The sequence below is a fragment of the Delphinus delphis genome, chromosome 6, assembly GCF_949987515.2.
Source record: "Delphinus delphis chromosome 6, mDelDel1.2, whole genome shotgun sequence".
In the NCBI taxonomy this organism is placed as follows: domain Eukaryota; kingdom Metazoa; phylum Chordata; class Mammalia; order Artiodactyla; family Delphinidae; genus Delphinus; species Delphinus delphis.
The window spans coordinates 92,945,504-92,972,248 of record NC_082688.1 but is presented as its reverse complement, the minus strand read 5'-3'; the positions used below and the strand labels follow the sequence as shown (position 1 = coordinate 92,972,248).

Below are 26,745 nucleotides of genomic sequence, written 5' to 3'. Positions count from 1 at the left end.
CTTACCATGGGAGGCTGACCGAGTCTCTTCAACATCAGCCCCATGGCCTCTCACTCAAGGGTCTGTCTCTGCCTTGTGTCCACCCCAACCCAGGAGCTGGTCACAAAGGCTGTTACAGCAGTGTACCGAAAAGAGCTATAATGCGACCGGCCCAACAGCTGCCATCCATAAAAAGGCCAACTTACTTGGCTGACCCTTCTGGTCCCTGAATTTGGGCTTTGGGAGGACCCCTGTCACCCCAACTACGAAGAGTGGCTACTGTACCCAAAATGCATATGAGGATTACACTGAACACCAGCTTTCCTTCTGTGAGTCTGGAATGTGGGGACATGCCAGGCAGAGGGTGCCCATGTGACCAGCCCCAAGGAGCCTCCCTGGTAGATGACATCACACTTCACACGTGTTGTCACATCTCGTTTTGAGGGAATTCAGCGCGTCCTCTGACTCCCCTGGGAGAGGACACTGGAAGCATGCCCTGCTTTCCCCGACACAGCAGCCAAGTCAAGATGGTTTTGCTCAGCCCAGCTCCCAGCCGACGTTACTAGTGAGAGCTGAAAGCATCTCCAAGTGCCGACTTCTCAAAGTTCCACAGGAAGACAACTTAAAACAAGCAAATGCTCAATCAGGTAAACAATTTCCATTTAAAGTTTAAGTTCAGAATTATCAGAAAAATGCCACTCGGAGCAAATACAGTATTTTAACATAATCCCAGGCTGTAATACTAAATTTTACATGTAAAATGATGACAATCTATTGGCTATCTTTTCAAAGGAATAAACATTCCTAAAACACATAATCGAGTTCTTTATGCTTCAAAGCAAAAAAAAAAAAAAACAATGTAGGGACGGATGATTAAACAACGTATTTTAAATGAGTAACAAATCCTTGAGATGTCCATCAGTACATTCTTAGCTCCATTCTCTGCCACAGTCAGAGGAGTGGAGGCTTAAAGAAAGAGCAAGGTGGACTGCCAACTGAGTACACACATTCCCATTTTTTGGTTTGTCTTTTTAAATTTATTATTATTATAATTTTAAAATTTATTTTTGGCTGCTCTGGGTCTTTGTTGCTGCATGTGGGCTTTCTCTAGTTGCGGCGAGCGGGGGGCTGCTCTTCGTTGAGGTGCGCGGGCTTCTCACTGGGATGGCTTCTCTTGTTGTGGAACACGGGATCTAGGCACGTGGGCTTCAGTAGCTGCGGCACATGGGCTCAGCAGTTGTGGCTCTCGGGCTCTAGAGCGCAGGCTCAGTAGTTGTGGCACATGGGCTTAGTTGCTCTGTGGCATGTGGGATCTTCCTGGACCAGGGCTCAAACCCGTGTCCCCTGCATTGGCAGGCATATTCTTAACCACTGTGCCACCAGGGAAGTCCCTGGTTTGTCTTTTAAAGGTGAAAATCCACAGGAGAATGCAAGATAAGAGCAAAAAAGTTTTGGAAGCTGAAATGCAAACAGTTGACTCAGCTGACCTAAGCCAACAATGGGAAAACCCCTAGACCCAGCCATTTACACCCTAGAATTCAATCCCCAGAGCTTGGCAGCTAACAGGCAGCACCGGGCACTTCAGAGACAGGGTGAAGTTCAGATGAGGTGACAGCAAGTTGATGTCCAGACCCACTTCACCCAGCCGACATGCCAGTGCCAGGCCTCTGGTGAGGCAGATGGGCAGGTCTGTGGGACACTGGGACCCACACTTCTAACCGTGGGCGTAAGGACAAGGTCACAGACTCCCAGCAGGAGGTAAGAGAGTTCTTCCCCAGGGAATATGGAGTCAGAGAGACAGAGCAGCAGCCCAGCTGTCATCCTACAGCAGAGGTTCTAGCTTGGCATCCACAGCAGCAACTAAGAACTTACTAGAAATGCAAATTTTGGGGCCTGCTGGACCTGCTCAGGAAGAAACTCTGGAATCTGTGTCTTCACCAGCCTCCTGGGTGACTCTGATGCTCACTACAGTTTGAGAACCACTGCCCTCAAATGCAGCTCAAAGCCTTTAAATGCCAGCCCCACCCCCAGATTTCTAGTCAGCTATAATAGCTGTTAAAGACAAACAGGGGACTTCCCTGGTGGTCCAGTGGTTAAGACTCCGTGCTCCCAATGCAGGGGGCACAGGTTTGATTCCTGGTTGGGGAACTAAGATCCCACATGCTGCACGGTGTGGCCAAAAAAATTTAATAATTAAAAAAAAAAAAGACAAACAGATAGCAGACACCGGTATCTGCAGAAACCTCCACCATGAGATCAAAACAGCAAACCACCTGGGAAGGGAGGCTATGCAGGGAGAAGGAAACCTCACATCACTATTATTCTCAGGGAGGAAACACATCCACAGAGGAACGGCAGCTGCAACACACAAAGAAACTTCAGAAAACAATAAAAATAGCTCCCAGAAATTAAAAATAATAGCAGAAATAAAAACCTCTACAGAAAGATTGAGACATAGTTGAAGAATCCTTACGGAAAACAGAACCAAACAAAAGAGGTGAAAGGAAGAGGAAAAGTCACAGGAGGACAGCAGTGCAGGAGGCCCAGCATCTGAGCAACATGGTTCCAGGAAGAGCCTAGAGAGGACCAACTGTAGGGAGATTCAGAGCACAAACCCAACAGCACGTCCGAGAACTGAGGGCACTGCCTGCAAACCGCCCCACCTCCCAGAACCCTGCGCACAAGGAATTTCCCACAAGCTTCCAGAGATAAGGGAGAACAAAGGGGAAAAGGTCAGAAACCAGAAAGCCTGGATTTCAAGCACCATCTTCTAAATGTGCTGCCATGTACCCTTTCTCTCATAAGCCACTGGGGGATGTGCACACCCCGAGACAAAGGAGTGCACGAGAGCCACTAAACACCACACCCCAACAGGAGATGGGGGAGGCCGTCCCCAGGACGACAGCTGCACAGGAAGCACAGAGCCTGGAACGATTCCAGGAGAGAAGCTGCAGAATGCCCGATGCACCCATTGCCTTAAGAGGTTCAGGTAGCCGGGTGAGAGCTTGAGGAGTGATTCATTTCAAGTTCAGCGCCTGCCATGGGACTGTGGTGGGGACACTGCCAGCACACAACCGAATAGGCAGGTCCCGAGACCTCTTTCTGATGGCTGGGACTGGACCTGCCCTGAACTAGGACAGGGATAAGCCCACTGGGCTGGCAATGAGCAGGTCCAGCTGCTGCCCTAGTGCCCCTGGGTGCTGCAGGCAAGTCAGGAAACCTCAAGTCTTCAGACTGGAACAGCAACCAGAAAAGCTCAGGGCTAGGATCTGGACTGGATCCCTCAAAGTCCAGTTCCAGCCGAGTGGAAGTTTACACTGAAGGAGAGAGGAATAGGACCAGAGAAGGACTCCGAACACTTACACGAAGATGGAGGACCAGTGTCTAAGTGACGGCATTCTGCTCTTAACTGACAACCCCTCTACTGCGCAGCCTGAGGAGGACACAAAATGGACCACCCAAGGGCCAATGGGAGGTGTCACAGACGTCCATCTGTCAGTCACCTCGCCCAGCGTATCACATCCCGAAAAACGGAACCAACCTTCCAGCATCAGTAAGATGGCCAAGTGCTTGGACAAACCCATCTTTTTGTTGTTGTTGTTCTTTTTATTTATTTATTTTTGGCTGTGTTGGGTCTTCATTTCTGTGCGAGAGCTTTCTCTAGTTGCGGTGAGCAGGGGCCACTCTTCATTGCGGTGCGCGGGCCTCTCACTGTTGTGGCCTCTCTTGTTGCGGAGCATAGGCTCCAGACACGCAGGCTCAGTAGTTGTGGCTCACAGGCCCAGTTGCTCCGTGGCATGTGGGATCTTCCCAGACCAGGGCTCAAACCCGTGTCCCCTGCACTGGCAGGCAGATTCTCAACCACTGTCCCACCAGGGAAGCCCAACAAACCCGTCTTTAATCAGTGGACAGATGAGTTAGTCACAGACTGAGCAAGCACATTTAAAACGGACAAAAGCCCAATGCAGGGACCGCCTAGCTGCCAGTCACAAAGCCTCTGTGGTGCGAGTGACCAGTAACCACAAGAGGCCTGCGCAGGCCAGCTGAGCTGTGAAGACCACAGCCTGCCTCACAGAGGAATGCACTGGCTGATCCCATAAACTCTGGAAACAAATTACTCAATTAAGAGAAAATGAAACAAACTGAGGTGCCGAGGCCTCGGTGCCCCTTAGCTGCTGATGCGTGTGTGGCAGCCAGAGGGTGTGTACTGCAGAGGGCCACACGCCAGGGACGCCACAGCGCCCTTACCTTTCGACTGTATCTTCTCACAGTTGGGGGAGATGATGACGCATTTCAACTTTTTGAGCTTCAGATGTTTGAGAACTTCCCTCAGCCCCAACACAAGTCGGCGTTTGGTCTTAGCCTTGACTGGATCTTTCTGGTACATACGATCTTGGAAACGAACCAGCTCTTTCAGCAGGTCCGTAACACAAGCGTCAACTTCTTTACTGAGCATCTGGCTGCAGTAGCTGAAAGAAATGTTAGACACAGTCACGTTTCCACTGGCTGCGACACTCCAGCGCACTGCTCCTGGCACACCTCAGATGAGGGGGACAGCATGCCACTTTCAAGAAATCACGCTTTGATGAGCAATACTAGTCAAAAAGGTGGAACTCCTGATAGGATGTTATGAAAGGTATGGATGGAGGCATCCTCTCCAGCCCTAACTATAAGGGACAAAAGACCTCTGGGCCCCATGTCCCCAGGGCAGCCACTCCCGGGCACCTCTCCTCATGAAAAAAAATGTTTGGGGAGTCTATCCTGAAGAAAAGTGGGAGGGAAGGAGGCGGAGTGCCCTAAGAAATTACATACAGAAATTACACAACGAGAGGGGAACCCAGATGCAACGGGCTGTCACCTCACTACCCGTTCCCCCAACCACAGCTTGGATTCAAGGGCACCTCTGGCATCACGGCACTAGGACCTCTCGGGAGCAGATTAGGTAGCCCTGGCATGTGTTACAACCAGGTCCTAGCCACCTTCCACCGGGAGGATGCAAACACCGGGGCCCAGATGAGCCAGTGGGTGAAGAACTCAACGCCCAGTGTCAGAGTGAGCACAGTGCCCCAGGCCCCACTGCACGCACAGCTGCCAGGCTCACTCACTCCCTGAACCGCCGGCTGTGGATCTTGGGGCAGGCGTCCACCTCCTTCTGGGGCTCAGCTCCCAGCTGGTCTTCCGACTTGCTCTCTGCCACAGAAGCACAGGACACCAACTCTTCTGTTCCCCCTGGAGTTTTAGAGAAAGAAGTCACAGCATGGCCCCTCCAGGGCTCCACACACAGACTGCGGGGACTGAGGCAGGGAATGCTCAACAGCGGCAGTGTCGCCAGAGCAGCCAGACTCGGCGGCACACACCCGCCACATCCAGACACGGCCACCGAGTGTCACAGCAGGCAGAGGAGTGATGGGAATGGCTTGGGAAATCAGAAGAACCGGGCGACTCTCTGCACTGCCTAGAGGTGCCTCCCCGCCCCTTATTTAGTTATTTCTTATTTTTATTGTGGCAATTATTTGCGAAATTTACCATTTTAACTGTTTTTGGTTTTTTTGGCCACACCACGCAGCATGAAGGATATTAGTTCCCCAACCAGGGATGGAACCCGAGCCCCTGGCAGTGAGAGCGTGGAGTCCTAACCACTGGACCACCAGGGAATTCCCTAACCATTTTTAAATGTGTGGTTTCAGTGGCCAAATTTATTTTTTAATTTTGAAATTTAACCTGAAGTTCTTATCAATAAGTTTTAAAAGCAGGTTTATTAGTTCTCAATTTTTTTGCAAATGCCTGAAACCATTCCTTTATCAAATAACCCTTAAAAGAGAAGCTGAACATCTAAACTGGGAAAGCCACAATAGGTGTGTTTAAATCCATCAGACAGGATTCAATAACAGCTTACAACACTCAAATTGTTACTTATAGACACTTCCAAAGTGCAAGTGCAATAACATCGCCAGAGGAAGGAGTTCATCCACCAGGAAAGACAATGTCCCGTGGCTGGCCTCTCCACCACCCATAGGCGTAGCTTGTAAAACCCCTGGCAGCCTGTATGGCAGGAGCCTCTAGGCTGGGTGGCAGTGGACCCAACCCCAAGATCCACCCCGGGGAAATGCCAGCAGGAGGGGTGCTCACGTCCCCTATATACATCCCACGCTGCCACAGCACCTGTGCTTCTAATAGCCCCAAAGTGGAAACGCCCACAACACTCCCATGCCACCTGGCACGTTTGTACACCTGGATGCTATGCAGCAATGACAATCTGGTACTACTTCTACAGGCCACAGATATACTGCTGGCCAGAGGGGCACACACTACAAGATTCCACTGGAACAAAGCCTGAAAGCTCACGGGTAGGGCTGCAGACAGGGCTGAGGCCTTGAGCGGGAATCATGGGGACTGTGGGGCTGATACAATTCTGAACTTGGTATAAAGTCCTCCAGCTATATGCTTCTGATTTGTGTACTGTTCTGAATGTATAATTCACTAAAATGCTTACTTAACCCATTTCTTGTATGACACCATGTCTCACACACTTGTGGGCAAGCAGCTCTGCAGTTAATGGTGTTAATTCTCATGGCACTTCAAATTGCGAGGACCATCCAGTGTCACACAGATCGAACTCAGGGGCCTCACCCCTCTGTCCCTCTCACCCCTGAGAAGCAGAGGCACGAGAAGCTCCACCTGCGCATAGGGACGTCCTCTTACTGTCAAGTTAGGAGACTGAAAACTTCTGCATTCCCAAGGCCCAACGCCCACGTGCTTTTACCACACAGGGACAAGGGCTGGGCAAAGCCCAGACAGTTGGCTGTGCATACGGCCGCCCCCGCTGAAGGATTCTTTAAGACGCAAACCAACAGAACTCGGTACCTGAGGGGTCAGGCTGCCCGAGGGCCTGGTTGTCACCACCGCTCTCTCCATCTTGCACATCGTCACTGGCAAAAGCTGGGCTCACAGCATTTTCTTGGAGACGCTGTTGCTTTCTCTCCTGCCGCTCTTTCAAAATAATCTTTAAAATTAAATAAACGATCAAAACATCTAAATACTTGCACTTAAAAATAAGCTCTTCTGCAAAATAAGCCACCCAAGTTAAGCTGGTTGGCACTGTGCCTGTTTGTGCCCTTACTCCCCACCCACCCCCATGGGTGGGCCCAACCCTCTCACCCACAGCCCAGGAGCAGCATGTTCCCCCTGGGTGCACAGAACAGGGCATGTGAGAACTGGGCTCTGATGCAACTGTGCAGCTCAACTGTTACCTGGCCCCAGGCAAGACATGCCTTCCTCCATCTGAGACCCACCACACTCCACAGGCTGCTTTGAAAATTAAATCAAAGAACGTGTGCCAGGAAGTGTCCAATATTTACCAAATCTGAGCACTAGACAGATTGCCTTGGGTAGAATGAGGGTAAAAAATGTGAATGAGAACATACTCCCCCATTTCTGGTTTTCTGTCCATGTCATTCCAAAGTATTAAAATAAATAAATAAGGCCTCCCCCTCCAGCAGCTAAGGCACCCTGCTTCACTCGCTCTAGCACACCATGTGGGAAGAGCAAGGGATCATCTTTCAGAAAATCGTGTACCCATCTTGACAAGAGCAGTTTCAAATGAGAGTGAAGGTTAAAATCTAAAAATGTAAGAGTCGAAAGGAGTAACACAGATACAGGAGAGTCTGTAGGTTTTCTCGCGCCCAATTTCAAACAAAACACCACACACCTTCTTCAACGAGGTTGGCTTCTTGGCCTTGGGGACCTCCCTCTGCTTCCCCTTCTTCATCAGGGGGGCGCTGGAGTCTAAGGGGTTGTGCGGGGTCTTCACCTGGCCAAAGCGGTGGCCCTTCTTCCCTGACATGGAGTCTTTGGAGAGGACGGGCACCGCCCCGACTACAACACAGTAGGGACACATGGCTCAGGCTGCTGCCCGCCACCTGCCTGGCTCCAGAGGGCAGGCTCGCTGCAGATCTGTCTCAGGGGCTCCTTATGCTGCCCGCCCATACCCACAACCTTCCTCATCCTCATCAAATTGTCCCTTAGAGAACCAGCTTCCTATCCCTGTAATCAAATCTCCTATATTGCTCCTATGTTGTAATCAAATCTTCTATGTTGTAATCAAATCTCCTATGTTGCTCAGTAAAATCTGATGATGTGTGGGTCTCATTTTTTGATTAAGAATTTTTCCGGGTAGCTTGTACTTAAGATTTAAGATGCCTTTTACTCCACCATTTTCAGTTGACACTGCCTTTGCAGGAGTTGGCCACTGGCTTCCCTATGCATACCTTCTACCTCACTACCTTATAAAATCCTAGTTATATTTCAAGTTGATTCTCTTGAGTTTTCTAGACATAAACATACTTTCCTAAATTCCCTGCACAGTGTAAATACATGACCACAATCACTACTCAGTACACTTCAACTGCATACTATGGTTCTGTTCTACTTCCCACCTTGTTCCTGTTCCCAAGGAAATAGTTAACTTGTTCATACTTTCCCCCTACTTTTTAATTAGGAAAATTTCTAAACACATACCAAAGAAAAAGAGAATGTATAACAACAAACTCAGGTACTCACTGTCCAGCTTCAACAACCATCAGTATTTTTCCAAATATATTTTACCCACCCTCCTTAATTTTGGAATATGTTTTAAAAGTGCTGTGTAGACACAGGGGTGACTCCTGGAAAGGCAAGCCAAAAACAAAATAAAAACAAAAAAAAAAAACTGAGCAGAGACATCAACAACCACACACTGTGAGGAAGACAGCCACCAAATTCAGACCAAGGCAGTTCCTTACACAAAACAAAACAAAAAAACCCCAGCACAATCACTACTCTCAGAAGGAAAAAATCAAATCCAGAGTTGCTACAATATATTAACTGAAATATTCAGTATTCAACAAAAAATGTTTCAAACTTCCAAAGAAACAAGGAAGTGTGACCCATACTAAAGAAAAAAGGAAGTTAACAGAAACTGTCTTTGAGTGCTCCCAGCTGTGGGACACAGATGACCAAGACTTCAAGGCAACTATGAGAATAGATGAAAACACAGGATTTCATTAAATACAAATAACAAAGGAGAAAGGCTCAGTAGCAGATTTGAGATGGTAGAAAAATCAGTGAACATGAAGATAAATCAATAGAAACTATTCAATTTAAAGAAAAATTTTAAAGATTTTAAAAGATTGAAAAAATGAAGACAGCCTCAAGAGACCTGTGGAGCAACAACAAACATACCACTATATATATAATGGGAGTGCCAGGAGAGGAAAGAGAAAAGACAAAAAATATTCTGAAGAAATAATGGCCCTAAATTTCCCAAATTTGATGAAAACTTTAATCTACAAAGCCAAAATAGGATAAACAGTACCCAACCAAAGGTAGGATAAATATAGAGATTCCCACCTAGACATATCATAGTCAAACTGTTGAAGGTGGAAACAAAGAAAAACTATGGAAAGTAGCAAGGGAAAAACAACTCACCACAGAAAGTGGAACAACAAGACAAGTAATATCTGACGTCTCACTGTCAACAATGGAGGCAAGAGGGCAATGGAATGCCATTCAAAGTATTGGGAGAAAAAAAAGTCAACCAAAAATTCTATACCCGGCAAAACTATCCTTCAAAAAATGAATGTAAAATATAGATGTTCCTAGATAAACAATGACAGAATTCATTGCTTAATTTACTTATTTATAAGCAACCACTTTATTTTTAAGAAAATAGGATTTTTAAAGTAAAGGAAAAAATCAACAAAGGAATCAAAATGGTACTCTATATTTAACATAAAATAAAGCAGTTAAGGATGAACAGAAGAATAAATAAGAATCAGAAAAAAATAGCAACAGCAGTAAATCCAACCAAAGTAACAATTACATTAAACATGAATGAGTAAAACACCCCACTCAACAGGCAGAGATTGTTGGCCTGTATAAAAAAGAAAGCTCCGACTATATGCTGTCTACAAGAAACATATCTTAAACACACCGTCTGCTAGGTGGCCAGGGCTACTCTTCCCTATGCTGCTGGTAAAAGCATTCACCTCCTCTTTAATCTGACCAGCCAGTTGGGAAGGCCTGACTTGGGCTCCAGAATAGACATAAGCCTCCAAAGGCCTTTGACTTAAGTTGTGTTCTGGCACAAAAGCCCCACATAGGGGTACTTGGTACTGGCTCATCTAAAATAAAGAGGAACCCTGAATTCCTCTTACCTAATTTTTACTTTTTCTGCAAAGAATGGTTCCCTTACTGATGTCAAAAAGGAAGGTGATGGACATGTCAGTATTTGGGTATTCCTGGGATCTCTGACCAAAATGTCCTTTCAATACTACCAAAATCCCAACCTTACAATCTGACAACCTCAAATACTTAAAAATATCATCTGATTGAAGGCCCCCACTCCTTGCAAAACTGTTTATGTACTTCATACACAACTGCATCTAAAAGGTCCAACTTGAAACTAGTTGCAAAATAGCCACCTCATATAGCCTCAGAGGTAGTTCCCTCACTTTTCCTGCTTTTACCTTTGACTGGAGATCTAGAATGCTCAGTCAGTAGTTTACACACTTCCCTGCAGGCTCCCCAAGAAGCTACATTCTTCAGAATCAGTGGTTGGCCAAGCACTTTGCAGATTTCTCTGGAAAGGCCAACACTGCAGGCCTTTACCAAACAGAAGATGAGCTGAGAAAAGCAACTTTGAGGAATATCTAAGAAGGCAGTGGTCCCAAGTTTTGATATATGTAAGAATTACTCACACATGTGATGTATAAAACTGTGGATCCTGAAATGAATAAAATTACCAAAATCATTGAGACAAAGAAATTTAAATACAGACTGGATACAAGAGGCTAGCAAGAAATAATCATTAATATTATTAGACGGGAGGATGGCAGAGTGGTTCAATTAAAAACAAAATCACCATCAATTAGAGATACTGATGTATTTACAGGCTAAATGACCTGATGTCTACAAGTACTTCAGAAAAAAAAAGTAGAGTTCCAGATGCAACAAGACTGGCAAAATGTTGTTAACTGATGGAGCTGGGTAATGGGCACATGGTGGCAGTATTCATCATATTCTCTCTACTTTTGATTATGTTTCAAATTTTCCACCACAAAAAAGTGAAAAACAAAGACAAAACAAAACAAAAAATCCCACTGTGTGCTTGTTAAAAACACCTACTGCCCTTCCCATACCAAGTGGTTCTAGTGTACCACTCCTGAGGTGTTCCTGGAACCTGCACTTTCAGCTCACTCCCAGGCAGTGCCATTGTTGGCAATCCTGGGGATACTGTGTGAAAAAGAAACACTGGGTTCAGGGACACACCGTCGACTGGTGCCTCAGCCACACTGTACATGGGCTAAATTAACTGCATTCAGACATTTTAAATTTGTACTCTGGGCTTTTAATAAAGGTCACTATGAAACTCACTAAAACTTACTTCTGCTGTAGCCATGAGAAGGCTATTTGGGAAACTGCTGACTATATCATTCAGCAGCCCATATAAAATCATCTGCCAGAGAGTGTTCAGAATTTTCAGCTTCAAAATAATCCCACCTCCACTCCCATCAGAATGGCTAAAATTAAGACCAACAACATCAAATGTTGATGAGGATGTGGAACCAAGAGAACATTCATACATTACTGGTGAGTGTAATATGGTACACAGGCAGTTTGGAAAACAGTCTGGCAATTTATAAACTAAATACCACGTGGCCCAGCAATTCCACTCTCCTAAGAGAATTGAAAACAGACACTCAAATACTTGTACATGAATAATCACAGCAGTATTATCCACAACAGACAAAAGGTGGAAACAGCCTAAATGTCCATCAATAGATAAAGAAATTGTGGTCAACAGAATATGATTCGATCACAAACACTGGTGAAATAAGATACATGAATATGGATGAACATCAAAGACATTAAGCTAAGTGAAAGCAGACTGACAGAAAAGGTCGCAAACTATATGATTCCATTTATATAAAATGTCAGAATAGGCAGATCCATAGGTAGTTGCCAGGGACTGGGGAAAGGAGGAAAATGGGGAGCTTAATGGGTAGGGGTTTCCTTTTGGGGTGATAAAAATATTAGGAACTAGACAGAGGTGATGGTTACACAACACTGTGGATGTACTAAACGCCACTAAATTGTACAGTGTAAAATGGTTAATTTTACGCTACATGAATTTCATCTCAATAAAAAACAAAAAGAACTACTGACATACATCTACAGTGTAAGTAAGTCACAAAAATATTGTGTCGAGCGAAAGAAAACTTACACAAAGAAGCATATACTAAGATTCCACTTACATGAAGTTCTAGAACAAGGACAAACTAGTCTATGGCAGAAAAAAAATCAGAACCATGGTTGCCTGCGGGTAGCAGCAGGGAATGACTGGAATGGGAAGGGGCTGAGGAAAATTTCAAGGGTGTTGACGATGTCCTACATAGCCACGAGTCTACGTTACACAGTTACACATTTGCCAAAAGGCTTCAAATGGTGCACTTAAGATCTGTGCATGTCACTAAATGCATATTTTACCTCCAAAGGAAAAGAAGAGCCATAAATAAATACTGAATTCTAGTAAATGATATGCATGCTGTAACACTTGGGGGTAAAATACAGTGGTGTCTGCAACCGACCTTAAATGCAGCAAAAATAAAAAACAACATATTGATGAATGGATAAATCGGGGTCAGCAAACTTTTCCTTAAAGGGCCAGAGAGCAAGTATTTTAGGCTAATGAGCATATGCGTACTGCAATGCTCAACTGCCATTATAACTCAAAAGCAGCCACAGATAATACTTAAATGAACAAGTGTTGGCTGTGTTCTAATAAAACTTTACAGCCAGCAGCCAGCAGGTCATAGTTTGCTGACCTCTGGAAAAATTACGAGATTGAAAAAAATTAGAATCTAGATGGTGAGTACATGGGTGGTCACTGCATGATTTTATTCGGCTTTTCCAGATGTTTGAAAATTTTCAAAAGAAAAAAAATGCTACCTCCCTCCCCTGAAGAGACAAATCATGTTTATCCTTTCTGGGATTAATGCCATAATAAAATCACCATCAGTTAGAGATGCAGATTGAGGTATTTATAAGTAAAATGACATGATGTCCACAAATTGCTTTAAAATGCTTCAGAAACCAAAAAAAGTAAGCTTCTTTACCATTTCCTTGGATACCTATTTTTCACTTTTAAAGTAAATAAACTGCCTCAGAGGGAAACATATTTAAAAGACTATGGTGGCAAATGTGCATTATTTCTCTGTATAACATATTGCCAATTTTAACTATCTTGGCTCTAAGAGGTGTTTCAGAGGAGAGAATGACTGCATCACTACCAAGCCAACACTGCCACCCGCTGCGTTCCCATGGACAGGCAGGTAATTCATTTCAATCTGGTGAAGATTTATAACCTGTACAGGGCACTTACGTAAGACTTTTAGGTACACCAAGTCATCACATCAAGTGGAAAACCCATAAACCCATGTTGTTGTTGTTTTTAATGTTTATCTATCTATTTTTTGCTGCATCGGGTCTTAGTTGCGGCACGTGGGATCTTTTGCTGCAGTGTGCAGGGTTCTCTATAGTTGTGGTGCGCAGGTTTTCTCTTCTCTAGTTGTGGCACGCAGGCTCCAGGGTGCGTGGGCTCTGTAGTTTGTGACACATGGGCTCTCTAGCTGAGATGCTTGAGCTCAGGAGTTTTGGCATATGGGCTTAGCTGCCCTGTGGCATGTGGGAACCTAGTTCCCTGACCAGGGATTGAACCTGCATCCCCTGCATTGGAAGGTGGATTCTTTACCACTGGACCACCAGAGAAGTCCCCAAAACCCACCTTTTAATAAGACCTATTTCTTAAAATCATCGTACTTAAATAACTTTAAAAATTTTGTGATAAAATACATATAACATAGAAACTACTATTTTAACCGTTCTTCACTTCACAATTCAGTGGCATCAACTGCGTTCACAACATTGTTGGAAACATCACCACTACCCATACCCAGAACTTTTTCATGCCCCGAAATAAAGATCTATCCCCATTAAACAATAACTCCTCATTCCCCACTCCCCTCAACCCCTGGTAACCGCTAATCTACTTTCTATGACAGAATTTCCTTCCTTTTTAAGGCTGAATATTCCATTGTATGTATATACCACCTTTTGCTTACCCATTCATCTGTTGATATACATTTGGGGTGTTTCCATCTTTGGGCTACTACGAATAATGCTGCTATGAACACTGGTGTACAAGTGTCTGAGTCTCTGTTTTTAATTCTTTTGGATACATTCAGAGGAGTGGAATTGCCAAGTCACATGACAACTCTCTATTTGGCATTCTGAAGAACCATGGGACTGTTTTCCAAAGTAAGTGCACCATTTAACATTTCCATCAGCAACAGTTCCAATTTCTCCAAATCCCCACAAACACTTGTTATTTTCCATGTTTCTGATTAGAGCTATCATAGTAGGTTTCAAGAACTGCCTCAGTGTGGTTTTAAGTTGCATTTCTCTAATGACTACCAATGTTGAGCATCTTTTCACATGTTATTGACTGTACATATACCTTCTCATGGAGAAATGTCTTTTCAAGAGCTCTGCCCATTTTTTAAATGAGTGTTACTGAATTGTAAGAGTTCTTATATATTTGGATCTTAAATCCTTATACGATTTTCAAATATTTTCTCCCATTCTATAAGTTGTCTTCTCATTTTCTTAATAATGTCATTTGGTACACAAAAGTTTTTAATTTTGATGAAATCCAATTTATCTATTTTTGCTTTTGTTGCTTGTGCTTTTGGTGTCCTTTCTAAAAATTCATCACCTAATCCAAGGTCATGAAGATTTACCTCTGTTTTCTTCTAAGAGTTTCAAGTTTTAGCTCTTATATTTAAGTTGTTGATCCATTTTGAGTTAATTTTTGTATATGGTGTGAGGTTGGCGGTCCAACTTCATTGTTAAGCATGTGGAAATCCAGTTGCCCCAGGACCATTTTTTAAATGATTGTTCTTTGTCCTTTTAATGAACTCAACAACCCTGTTAAAAATTCACTGGCCATAGATATGTGTGTTTATTTCTGGATTCTCAATTCTATTCTACTGGTCTATAACTATCTTTATTCCAGCACCACATTATTTTGATCATATATAAACAACTTTTGATTACAAGAAAAAACAGTCACAAAATAGTCTACTGAAAAAGACTTCAATCATTTGTCTGAAATGAAAAGACTCTTTTACCTGAGAACACCACTGGTTTGGAGGACTGCTTTGCATTCTGGGAGTGCTGCTTCTTTTCCAATGCGGTTAGCATTCCTCCCAAATCCAATTGTACTGGAATTTGGCTCTTCTTTCCACTACTTTTAAAATTATTCTAAAAAGTTCAAAAATCAGAAGTTTATTTATAATACTAAATTTTACAAATTGTGCTTTTCATTTTATGATAAAAAATCATATAATTAGTAAGATAAAACAGATATAGGGACTATAAAAATCTTAAAATTAAAAAAAATTAAAGTAATTAAAACCCCAGTCAATTCCAAATTATCTGCCAATATTACCACCAAGGTTGTTTATTTTCTCCTCCTTCTTTCATAACACTGGTTTAATTAAACCACTTACACGTCTGCATCTCCATTGTGAATAACAGCATACATCTACAGATAAGGAACCAAGACTTGTATAAAGTCCTGGGCTACGAAAGTTTATGTGTGGGGCTAGCTGGTTGGTACTACTGCCTCATTAACACCATTCGCTCTGCAATTGCCTAAGTGAGCCAACCAAGTGCCATGAAACCATGGAGGCATGACCAAAAATTTATACAAGTCCAAAACACACCCAGCAGGTGAGTATTATATTTAGGCGCAAAGTCAGATACACTCTAAACAAATGTTATTTCTGAAATCATTCTGATTTGGGTTTTGAGACTGTATAAGGGTGTACGGACGTGTTGTCTCTTGTGCTTTAACACCTCCACTCCTGCCCCACGCCACTGTTCTCTTCCCTGATGCCAAATTCACGCTGGGTGAGGGCTCATGGCAATGGGTGAGTGCTAAGCACAGCACAGGCAGCCACAGAGACCTCTGCAGGGATGGAAGATAACCAAATTACAACATAGGAATGCAAAGATACATGGGTTTAGAATTTTACTTTTCACAAATGTGAAAACAATCACCCCACTTTGAAAGGCAAAATGACAACGAACATGCCCAAAGTATGCAAGTTCTCCATCTAGATTATGAACTACAAGTTCATTCCTGAATCCACAGTGGGGCTAAGGCAAGAGAAGAATCATTTCTTCCTCTGATCCTGACTACCTGAGTGAAATGCTGGTGGCTCTCTTTTTTCCTTCTGTCAGACATTACTGCCTCACAAAGAGATTCTTCTGTTTCCTGAATAAACTAAGTCAAAGTTTTTTCTTTAAATCCAAGTTAGGCAGTTTGTGTTCCCCTCCTTTCTGATACAGCAATGGCAGTTACCAATAGCCTAATTTCAAAAGTGATAAAGCAGTTTTAGCTTAAGAGCAACTTTGTTTCAACATACTGGATGTGGTTCCCCAATGAAGGAATGAATCAAAACAAAACCACCTGTCCCCATACACAAAGAAGTCTGGAAAGCAGTTTTTCTCAGTTTAGTTTAGCAAGAAAAGTTAAGCCAAAAGCAATTGTGGTTTCAATCTAAAAATTACCTGTGGCTGCTGTTTAGACTGAAATTTCGGTGACTCTACTCTGTCTCTTCTTTCAGATGCAACTGCCAGATTGGGAAACTCCTCGGCATCCTAAGTAAACCACACACCCTTTAGCTCTTCGCAAATCACAATTATCAAATAAGCCCAACTACAACCTGTTCCTTGGTCTTATTTTCTTTCCATAAAAATATCCTTATAAAAGTGCTCAAAGGTGTTATAAAACAGTCAAAACAAAACCAAAAAACTAATGTAAGTGCTTCGGCTTTATTTCACTCTTAGAACAAAGTTAAGGACCGCAGTTTGAATCTCCCTGCTCCAGAGGCAGAGAGCAGGGGCCTCAAGGATGTGGGTTCACCAAGCAGTCTACGAACTGCCCCAAGCATACTGGCACAAGAGTTTTCAAGCACCCATCCTTCAACTATGCTTTTCTGTAGGGAAACCATCAATCTGGACTCAGGGGATGTAAGCATCTTGTCACATGTGCTGATCCTAGACTAGAAAAAAGAAACAAAGGAACAGGTCTCTAAACAATGTTTAAATCATTTTAAAATGTCTTATGTGCTTCTGTCAACATTTTAGGGACCCTGGAGAAATTATGTGAAAAATGTGGGCAGAAATAATGAGTTATTTGTTGGCCCAAACAATAATGCTCTACCGCAGTCATAGGTTTTCAAACATGCAACCCCATTACTCTCAAGGGAATGTTCAAAAAGCCCTGGGAGCCCCTCGAGTTTGTGGGAACACCTCGGGCTTGACCCTAAGCTGGCCGCCTGGGAGTACTGCTGAGAGACCCTTCTGCCAGCACCAGGAGCCAGGCTGCTGAGTCTGGTACTGCAGACCCATGAGAAACATAATCAGGATCCAGGATGGCTCCTTGGAGAACAGAGACATTCTTGGAGTATCACTGGACAACAATTTAAAGAGCACTTTCGGAAGTTCATGATATTCTCTTCTTGACCAGGGTCCACGACAGATCTACAGTATTCTAAGTTTCTCTCAATAGTGGAGCATATTATACCAAAACATCTAGATAGAAAAGGAGGCCCTGCAGAAGCCAGCATGCCAAAGCAAAGAAAAAAACAGACCAGAAGATACTGAGGGGTATATATTAGTAGTAGGGCATACACACCATTAAATTTCAATACAAGTAGTTTTTTCTCTAGGCCATTCATTCGTTTACTGAGAACCTGCTATGAGATGGGCACTGCACTGGGGACACCAAAATGAAGAACTGAAGAAAATGGGTGACAACTATTTTCTTTAGCACTACAATTTTTTTTTTTTTTTTTTTTTGCAGTACACGGGCCTCTCACCGCTGTGGCCTCTCCTATTGCGGAGCACAGGCTCCGGACGCACAGGCTCAGCGGCCATGGCTCACGGGCCCAGCCGCTCCGCGGCACGTGGGATCTTCCCGGACCGGGGCACGAACCCGCGTCCCCTGCGTCCCCTGCATTGGCAGGCGGACTCTCAACCACTGCACCACCAGGGAAGCCCAACACTACAGTTATTAAAGAAAATGTTGGAGAATTTTTACTTCAGCAACCAGTATGAACCCATTTCTATTAAGGAAGACCCATTTATTATATCAAACAAGGTGAGTAATAAATGTAAATATACTTCAATCCTTGGTGGCTCTTGAACTGTCAGGACTTCATATTTTGATTTAGACTTTTCTTTCTTTTTCTTATTCTTCCTTGAGGCTTCGTTTTGCTCAGGATCGTCACCTTGTGATGCTCTGGACTAGAACAACAACAACAAAAAAAAGCAAAAATCATGGGTTTTTAGGACCATTTTTAAAGTCTTTATTGAATTTGTTACAATATTGCTTCTGTTTTATGGGTTTTTTGGCCACAAGACATGTGGAATCTTAACTACCCAACCAGGGATCAAATCTGCACCCCCTACACTGGAAGGCAAAGTCTTAATCATTGGACCTCCAGAGAAGTCCCCGCATTTCTGTTTTAAAAAAAAAAAAAACTTAAAACAAAATAAACATCTTTATTTATGTTTTCAGGAGGCCTGAGGTAAAACAGACAGCAAGTTGTTAATGGAGGCTCCTAGAGGGGTGGAGACCAAAGGGCTATGGGAAAAGGACCTTTTCCATAATTAGATCCTTGTAGTATTACAGGTGCTATTTCAGTAATAAAAATTCACAATACAGAAAGTTTTAGAAGGGGAAAAAAAACCATTATGACCACAATGCAAAGCCATCTGGGTCATAGGATTACAGGAGATCCTCATTTTCTCATCTTTATTTTGGGACTTCTCAAAAATAAACTTTTCTTACACCTCTAATTAAAAAATAATTTTTAAAAAGATGCTGGGAAAATAAAATAAAATCTGTTAACTCTTAAGAGTGTTAAAAGCTCATTTAGATGGTGACTTGGTGGTCTACTGTGCAGCCTGCGCCCCGACACCAGCGGGGCCTTGGAGCTGGCCAGTCTCCATGTGTACTTGGAGGGGCCTCACAGCCGCATCCTGTGTTTCACAAGTATGTGCATAAAGCTGTAGGGAACAGGCACACAGGTCTGACTTCACCATTAATTGTTACCAGCAGAGATTTCTCAATCAACCAAGCATAAACACACAGCTCCTGTTTGTGTGGGATGGTCTAAGACACTTTCGATATCAAAAAGTATTCTAACACTCAAAAAGATAGGAAACCAGCACTAAACAAATATGACCATATTTCAACTTAAAATAATGTTATCAGTACACAATGAAAATCAAACCCAAAATCTAGCCCAGTAAAAAAGGCTCTTCAAGAAAGAAATCTAGGGATTGAAAAATAACAACTTAAAATTATTTGAATTGAAAGGAAAAAATGGATTCTGAAATGCTATTTTATAGTAAGTAGCTGCAATTAACCAAGAATCAATTAACATACATGAGGATCGCAAAATGTGGCACACAATTATCTTGCTACCAGTACCTGGTAGGTAAAAGCAATGTAAAATCAACAGACAAAAGACTGCAGTATTTTATATACCAGAGCATAAGCTACTGCCAGAATCTCTCTTGTAAAGAATTCAAAATGGTCCACAGATATTTTAAGACCATAGGTCTAACATGCACGTCTTTACTTGTGTATAAAAGCTACCACTTGTGTCCCTAGACTGTATTCAATTCAAGTACTGAATACAACCAACTCAGATTAGTGCCTACAGTACCAAATGAAACACTTTCAGTTAGGATTTGAGAAAAAAAGACAATCCAGTGGTACAGAAGAGCAACATAATCAAACTGTGACACATACCTTTTTAGTAGGATGGACAACATGTTTCTCTTTGTACGAAGGCTCCGAAGATAAAACTTCAGAAGATGACATACTACCATTTTTAGGATCTGCTGATGAAGCAACCATCTTTAGGTTTATCATGGAAGTAACATTTTTAGGGGCTGGTGACAGTTCTGTAGATAATGTCTGCCGAACAACATAACCCATTGGTGTCCAAGATAATTCTGCTCAAAGATAACCAAAATTGTTGAACAATCCCAACAGTAAATAGAAATTCCTTAGAAATTCCAAGCATGCATTACATGAAGTACTCAAGAGCATAGTTAAATTAAGGTGTTGTCAAGAACATTCTCTTGGAAACTACAGTATCCACTAAATTTGTTTTTCTTCTTGGAACATGCATGCTGAATTAACTTGTAAGGGGAACTGATTTTCCTAGGAACTGTTCTTTTAACTTAGTGGTGCAGGTGGTAAACAAAAAAGTTTCCATTAAAAAACAATAATCCACAAATACATCCACGTGGCAAACACACGGATATAATGAGCTAAAGAGCAAACTGTGGCCCTACTAACCTTGATGTGTACCTTTAACATCAGAAATCAAAGATCACTAAACTTCAGCTATCGCAATAACTGGTAATTTATTTCTTTCTAGAACATAGGCATAAGTATGGCAACACTACTCCGTAGGTGCCCATGAAACTCTATATACAGACAAAACAAAAGGACATCCTTCAGGACACGGGCAGGTCATGTCAGCAGCCTGTGGCTACCCCACAGTGGGGAGACAGGCTGTTCTTGTCACCACACAGCTATGCATCTTCACAGCAGTTGCTAAAGTGAAGGTCTTTTATTGAACCACGTACGTACCAAACATGCTAACGCAATTGAAAACACACCTGTGAATAAATCTAGAATAATTTTGTGAAAAGGTCTTCTGTTAGGACAAGCTACTCACAAAAACTTCAAAAGCAGAATCTACTGAACTCTCTCTGAATATCTCACTTCTGGGCCAGGTCAGGACAGACCAGCAGTTCTCAAAGTTCTGAGACTCCTAGGACCCTTTCAGGGGTCCACAGTCAAAATTGTTTTCCTGGTAACAGGAATGTGCCATCTGCCTTCCCCACTCTCACTCTCCCATGAGCGTAGTACAGTGGGGTTTTCCAGAGGCTGTACGACAGAGAACAGTGAAACAGGTGAATGCCGAAGCAGATCTCCTGAGCCAGACATTAAAGAGCTGCTAAAACGTAAAGGCTGCTCTCCTCTCCTGACTAGTTTTTTAACTATGGAAAATAGTTATTTTTTTAAATTAAAATGTGCTATGTTAACCTGTAATGGGTTTATTGTTACTTTTAAAGTGAATTAGTAAGTATTTTGTATTTCTCAGTTTTAATTTCAGATATTACAAATATTGACAGTTATCCAAATAAACAGAAATTCTTTGGGGTTCTTTTAAAGGGTATTAAGGAGGTCCTGAGACCAAAAACTATGAGAACCACTGATATAGGTAATGCTTAAGAAAGTAATCATTTCTGAGTTCATAAAATGTCTCACTTAACCGAACAAACATTTCATTTAGAATGCTTTACTTGTACGTAGTTTACACTCCTTGTGCATGGATGTGGGATCTCGTTTGCTTACTTCAGTCTTCTAACAATGATGCCAGTTTATCAACCCATCAGCTGCCTTAAAGAAGGCTTTAAAACAAAAACATTTCAGTTGCACTAGACTGAAAATGAACTAAGAAAACAGACAACAATAGACAATTTTTATATTTTAAAATAATATTTGGTAGCCCACTCTTACCTCTTGTACATGAAGAGAGACTGGTAGCAGCATTATCAGTTACAGATCCGGTCCGATTATTATTCTTCACCACTGTTTCACCCTAAAAAACAAACCAGTTCTTTTCTTACTATTTCAGAATAAAAGTAATCATTATTTTTGAAATATATAGTTTCCTTCGCCATTCTTAAAACCTGCAAAACATACGCTAATTAAAAATTCCAAACACGTAAGTACATTATGTGAAAAATTAAATTACTTTCTTCTGCCAAATCTCATTCCCTAGAGGAAAAACCATCCACCGTCTACAGCTTAGCTAGCATCCTTCTATTTCTTTGCTTAGGACATAAACATTTGTATATTATTTTAAATGGATCTCCATAATGGGATCACACCACACGCAGTATCATGTAACTTAGGGGAAAAAAACCAACATACAACCAACAATTTCCAAATCAGCACAGATGTACCTACACGATTCTTAGAGCCGAAGTGCCCACTGTGAATGCAAAAGCTGTCGTTCACCACACCCCCACACCAAGGCTCAAAAAATCCCTGAACATACCCACAAAAACAAATACAGGCCTTCTAATACGTACTCCCTTTCACAGACAGAAAGCTGCCACACGCATGGAAGAGGCACCAAACGACACTTGGGGACAAGTGAGTACATTAAGAGAGACCTCAAAATGACCAGCAGCCAAGGTGAAAGGAAAATGATAAATTCACACTGAATGGATTTAAAATAAATTCTGGAGTTCATATGTTTCATAAACTTATCCATTTTACCATTCCATTACATCTAAGCCTAGTTAAAAAAAAAAAAAAAAAAAAAGAATTGTTCAGTGGCCAAAATAGCTGATTGCTGAATATGCCTTGTGCCACTTCTCTGCTTGGATAGTAGAAGCCTGTTAACCTCCAAGAGCTGTTTCAGAACAATGGAAAGAACATGTTCCTTAACTAGGACAGAAAGCCCCCATTTTCAATACAAATAGAAATAAAGCAAAATCCTCCATGTGGCATCCACTGATTCCTGGCCCCGTGGTAGAGCTCACTAAGGGCCTGGAAATACCTACTTCACCCTGGGCCTTCCTGCCCCAGGGCCTCCCCAGAGGACCCACCACTTCCCTACAGACATCAGGCAGGGCTCTCTGGGCAGGCAGGTGTCACTTGCTAACCTGCAAATTCCAAATTACTGCCTGACAGATGCACACCATACCAATCTTGCAGGAGGTGCCGCCTAGAGCACCCACCCCATCCCAGGAGTGCGAAGCTGTCTGCTTCAATCCACTGCAGGACTGAGGCCCAACCTCTGAACAGAATCTCGATAATTTCATTTCGCTACTACTAAATGGATGCAAAACAAGGGTGACTGGGGAAGTGAATTTTTATTTTTAATGAAACATTTCTGGAAACTCCAAAGGCATGGGGAGGTTGGGAGTCTGGCAAAGAGAAAGATGCCATTCTCCCTTCTATTAGCACCTTTCTCAGCTTCCAAAACACTGGGCTAGTCCTGGAGGAGGTGATGTGGCATCAGCATAGCTCTGTGGAAGTGACTGCACACTGAGAAACAAATTCTCTTCCGGCCCCATCCTATAGGCTGCTGTGTTCTCTATGGGGCTCCAGATAGACACAGTATGTAAAGGCAATTATGTTAACTAAAAAAAAATAAATTCATCAAAGGAGAAAATAAAATAACATAAATGATTAAAACACAGCCTGTTCTTTGAGTAAACGTAACTTTTATGCTCACCAAAGCCAATGAAACACTAGAAATGGCTTACCTATTCTAGAATGGTTAAGTAAATTATATATATCAATACCAAAGATTCAATGCAACAGTTATATTTTCAAAAATATTTTATGACATGGAAAAACTACCACAAGTTTTGAAAAATTCAAACACAAGCTTGTATCATCCATGTGTATCCTAAATTGAAAGGAATGCCCCTCAATTCCCACAATGTACCATTAAAAAAAGAATAAGTGTCAAACATGGTTTTCTCTTGGTTGTACAGCTTCAGACAATTTTTTTTTTCCTGAATATTTTCCTCATGTTGAAAGATGTTACTAATACCATCAGGAAAAAAAGGTTTCTTTTAGAGGGAAAATGGGAAAAAAACAAAAAAATACTCCACACATAATTCAAGAGTGTGAATATATAAAGCAATGAGTATGTACATCTCCCCACATAGCATGATATGTCTTACTTCTTGTCCACATATGCAGTACTCATATGTAACAAGTGACCATGACATAAAGTGTCAGTCATGCTTCCACTCACCCTGGACCCGCTGTACTCTGTCCTACTTTTGTACAGTGCTCACGGGTTTAGAATTATCCACTGACCACCCATGATGAAAGCATGGAGCCCCTCGACTACTCAGCTATTCCATACACCCAGCCAGGGCCCAGAAAGCAGTCACAAAGCTGCCTAATGAAACTGTGATTCTTCTGTATCAGTCAATCGGCCTTACTTATCACCACTGTGTAAAAGGAAAACACCAAGGTATGATAGTCTAAGGGTCAACATGTGGGGAATGATTTATTTTCTGCACATTATAACACCAAGGTATAATAGTCTAAGGGTCAACATGTGGGGAATGATTTATTTTCTGCACATTATAAACCACTACCATCAAGTCTTCAGAGGGTTTAGTATCCAGGCACCCAAGAGAAGTGCTAGGACAGGAAATGGAAATCCTTTCTCCATTCAAGAGGTAAATGAACTGGTGAGCTCTGTTTTCTTCATTGTTTCTTCTTTCTCCTTACCTCCATACTGGGATGGGCCCCAATTTGTCACAAGCCATTTTAGGGACTACTAACCCAATAAGGTTTTTTCCTGGAAGTCTCAAAATCAATCTGTTTGAGAGGAAAAATGTGTCAATTTGATGGAGTAAAACTTTGAGATCAAATGGTGAATACAGTGCAATTTAAAATTATTAGGCACTGAGTGCACTTATTGCAATGACATTTTCCGTATCATTGACAAGACTGAGGTGCAGATAAAAAGCCTGGAAAAATCAGAAGTTACACTACACAGTTTTAACATTACTATTTGATTTAAAAAAATCTCTTTCCCTGTATTGGAAAAAGTGCTACCAGAATGCAATGGTAGAAACAACATTTTCACAATGTGCTGTGGAAGCAGGAACCCGTGCTACAATCCTCTCCTCCTGAGACACTGCAATGCTTTCTAGCCACCAGATATGAAGACACTTGCTAAGTGATTCTCTGGAAAGAATAGCCACACCAGGTGTTACAGCTGACTATAAACAGTTCAAACAACAGAGAAAGTCACCTAAGCGAACTGAGAGGCCCCTCCCACACCAAGATGTGAAGTGTAGTATTTGAAGTGATGTCCTTGCATCACTACCCATCACTGAGGAGAAAGGAAGAAAGAAGGGAACAAAAAGAGCAGGAGGCTGCACTCACCTCTGCTAACACTGCAGCAGGTTTCCCCACTTCTCTTAGAAGAGAAACGTCAGTAGAGGCAGAGCGTAAAGGCCCCCACTTGAGCTGCTTTTGTATCTCTGGTATCTCACTGTTCTCTCGACCCTGCAGTTCAGGAAAATCCAACCTGGTAAATTCAAACTCAGGTTTGGAGGCAGATCCACTTTTTTCAATGATTCTGGATTTCCTGTCTGTTCGTTTATAATAACCATCTGTATTTACAGAATTAAAAGTAGGGGTAAAAATTTAGATGTTGTCTAATGACCTGTACTCACACTTAAATTGCAGAGTAGAAAGTCTATTGCTATTGATGCAACACGTTACTGTCCAAACAGCCTAATTTTTTTGTAGTGTTGTTAACCTTCTCTGTAACAGTGGAAAACATAAATGACCATGGGGGCCACCAAGCAGAAAAACGAAAACACACTGCAAATTTTAGGAGTAACTCTAAAGTGGATGAAATAGCTACCTTAACCTGACTGTGCAGCTGGGCATTTCAATTATTCTTAATACACACTTTAGAGATTTGTGAGATTAAGGGGACTCTTAAAAATTTTCTTTAAATAATAAAATTTCCATGTTTTAGTTTGCTGAAAGAAACTGCAGAGAAACAAGTAAAACGAAACTTATAAGCTCTTTCCCATCTTTCTCCTTCAAATGCAAATGAATGATGCTACAGGTTACAATGCCATAAAGCCCCAGCATTTTTTAAATTATTTAATTGTAAGGCTAGAGTTACTACAGTTAACTGTTCAAATTTTCTTTCATATTACCAAGTACCAGATGGTTTATGAGTGAAGTCAACACCAAGAGAAAAAGTTACATATCAAGTAACAATAAATTACACATGTAAATAAAATGACAGACCATTCCCAGTAAGTACGCTATTACAAAGGTTTTAAGTTATTATATAAACAGATGATGGCTGTGATCAACGTGCAATAGTAAGTAATTTACATGAAAAAAACAAGACGTCATGTATAATCACTAACTTTCAGCCAGAGACTGGAACAGCAGTTTTCAAGACCAGAGCAGACATGTCCTCTGAATGACTGTCCTGCCCCAGGTTTAGTATTGTTTAGGATGGGATTTAAACCACAGTCAACTCTCCCACGTATTAAAAAGTGTCCCAACAGAATACCAGAGAAGCTATTTCAGGGATGAACATGATCAAATATAGTACAAGGGATGTGACTGTAATTCACTTTTATTTAACAACTGTTTTGAGGCGGGTGATTATCACCTACTTGCTATGTGACTTAACAGAAGTTCTTGCACAAAACAAGGTAATAACATGTTAAGGACACGTCATAGAGCCCACACAAACAAGTTCCCTCCCCGGGAGGAAAGGCCCCCAGGATCCCACAGGAAACCTGATGGCCTCAGTTTTTCATGATGTGTAAGCCCACAAAAATAGTTCAAAGAACAGAGACGTTTCTGGGGGTAGACAAGGTAGGAAGACATAACATACAGAGCATGTTATTTTTACCTGATTTCAAACTATTCTCAGCATGAATGGACATACGAGGTGAACTTTTAACTGATTTTAGATCAGATGATATAGGTCTATCAGTCTTCTTAGTGTCAAACTTCTGCTCATCACAGGTTTTCTTCTG

At 42.2% G+C, this 26,745-nt stretch overlaps 1 protein-coding gene across 12 annotated transcripts in view; it reads right to left on the bottom strand.

Annotated features, from left to right (window-relative positions):
• Positions 1-26,745, bottom strand: part of SECISBP2 (SECIS binding protein 2) — a 39,567-nt gene that overhangs the window by 5,949 nt on the left and 6,873 nt on the right. For 3 of the 12 annotated variants that reach the window (XM_060015085.1, XM_060015080.1, XM_060015081.1), the window contains 11 exons: positions 26,619-26,742; positions 25,112-25,341; positions 21,698-21,779; positions 19,910-20,115; positions 18,271-18,393; positions 16,654-16,743; positions 15,207-15,339; positions 7,688-7,854; positions 6,844-6,982; positions 5,085-5,208; positions 4,228-4,448 (listed from right to left, as the gene is read on the bottom strand). In XM_060015085.1, coding sequence (XP_059871068.1) covers positions 4,228-4,448; positions 5,085-5,208; positions 6,844-6,982; positions 7,688-7,854; positions 15,207-15,339; positions 16,654-16,743; positions 18,271-18,393; positions 19,910-20,115; positions 21,698-21,779; positions 25,112-25,341; positions 26,619-26,742 — 1,639 coding nt within the window. The other 9 variants (XM_060015083.1, XM_060015090.1, XM_060015084.1 and 6 more) reach the window with 7 other exon arrangements.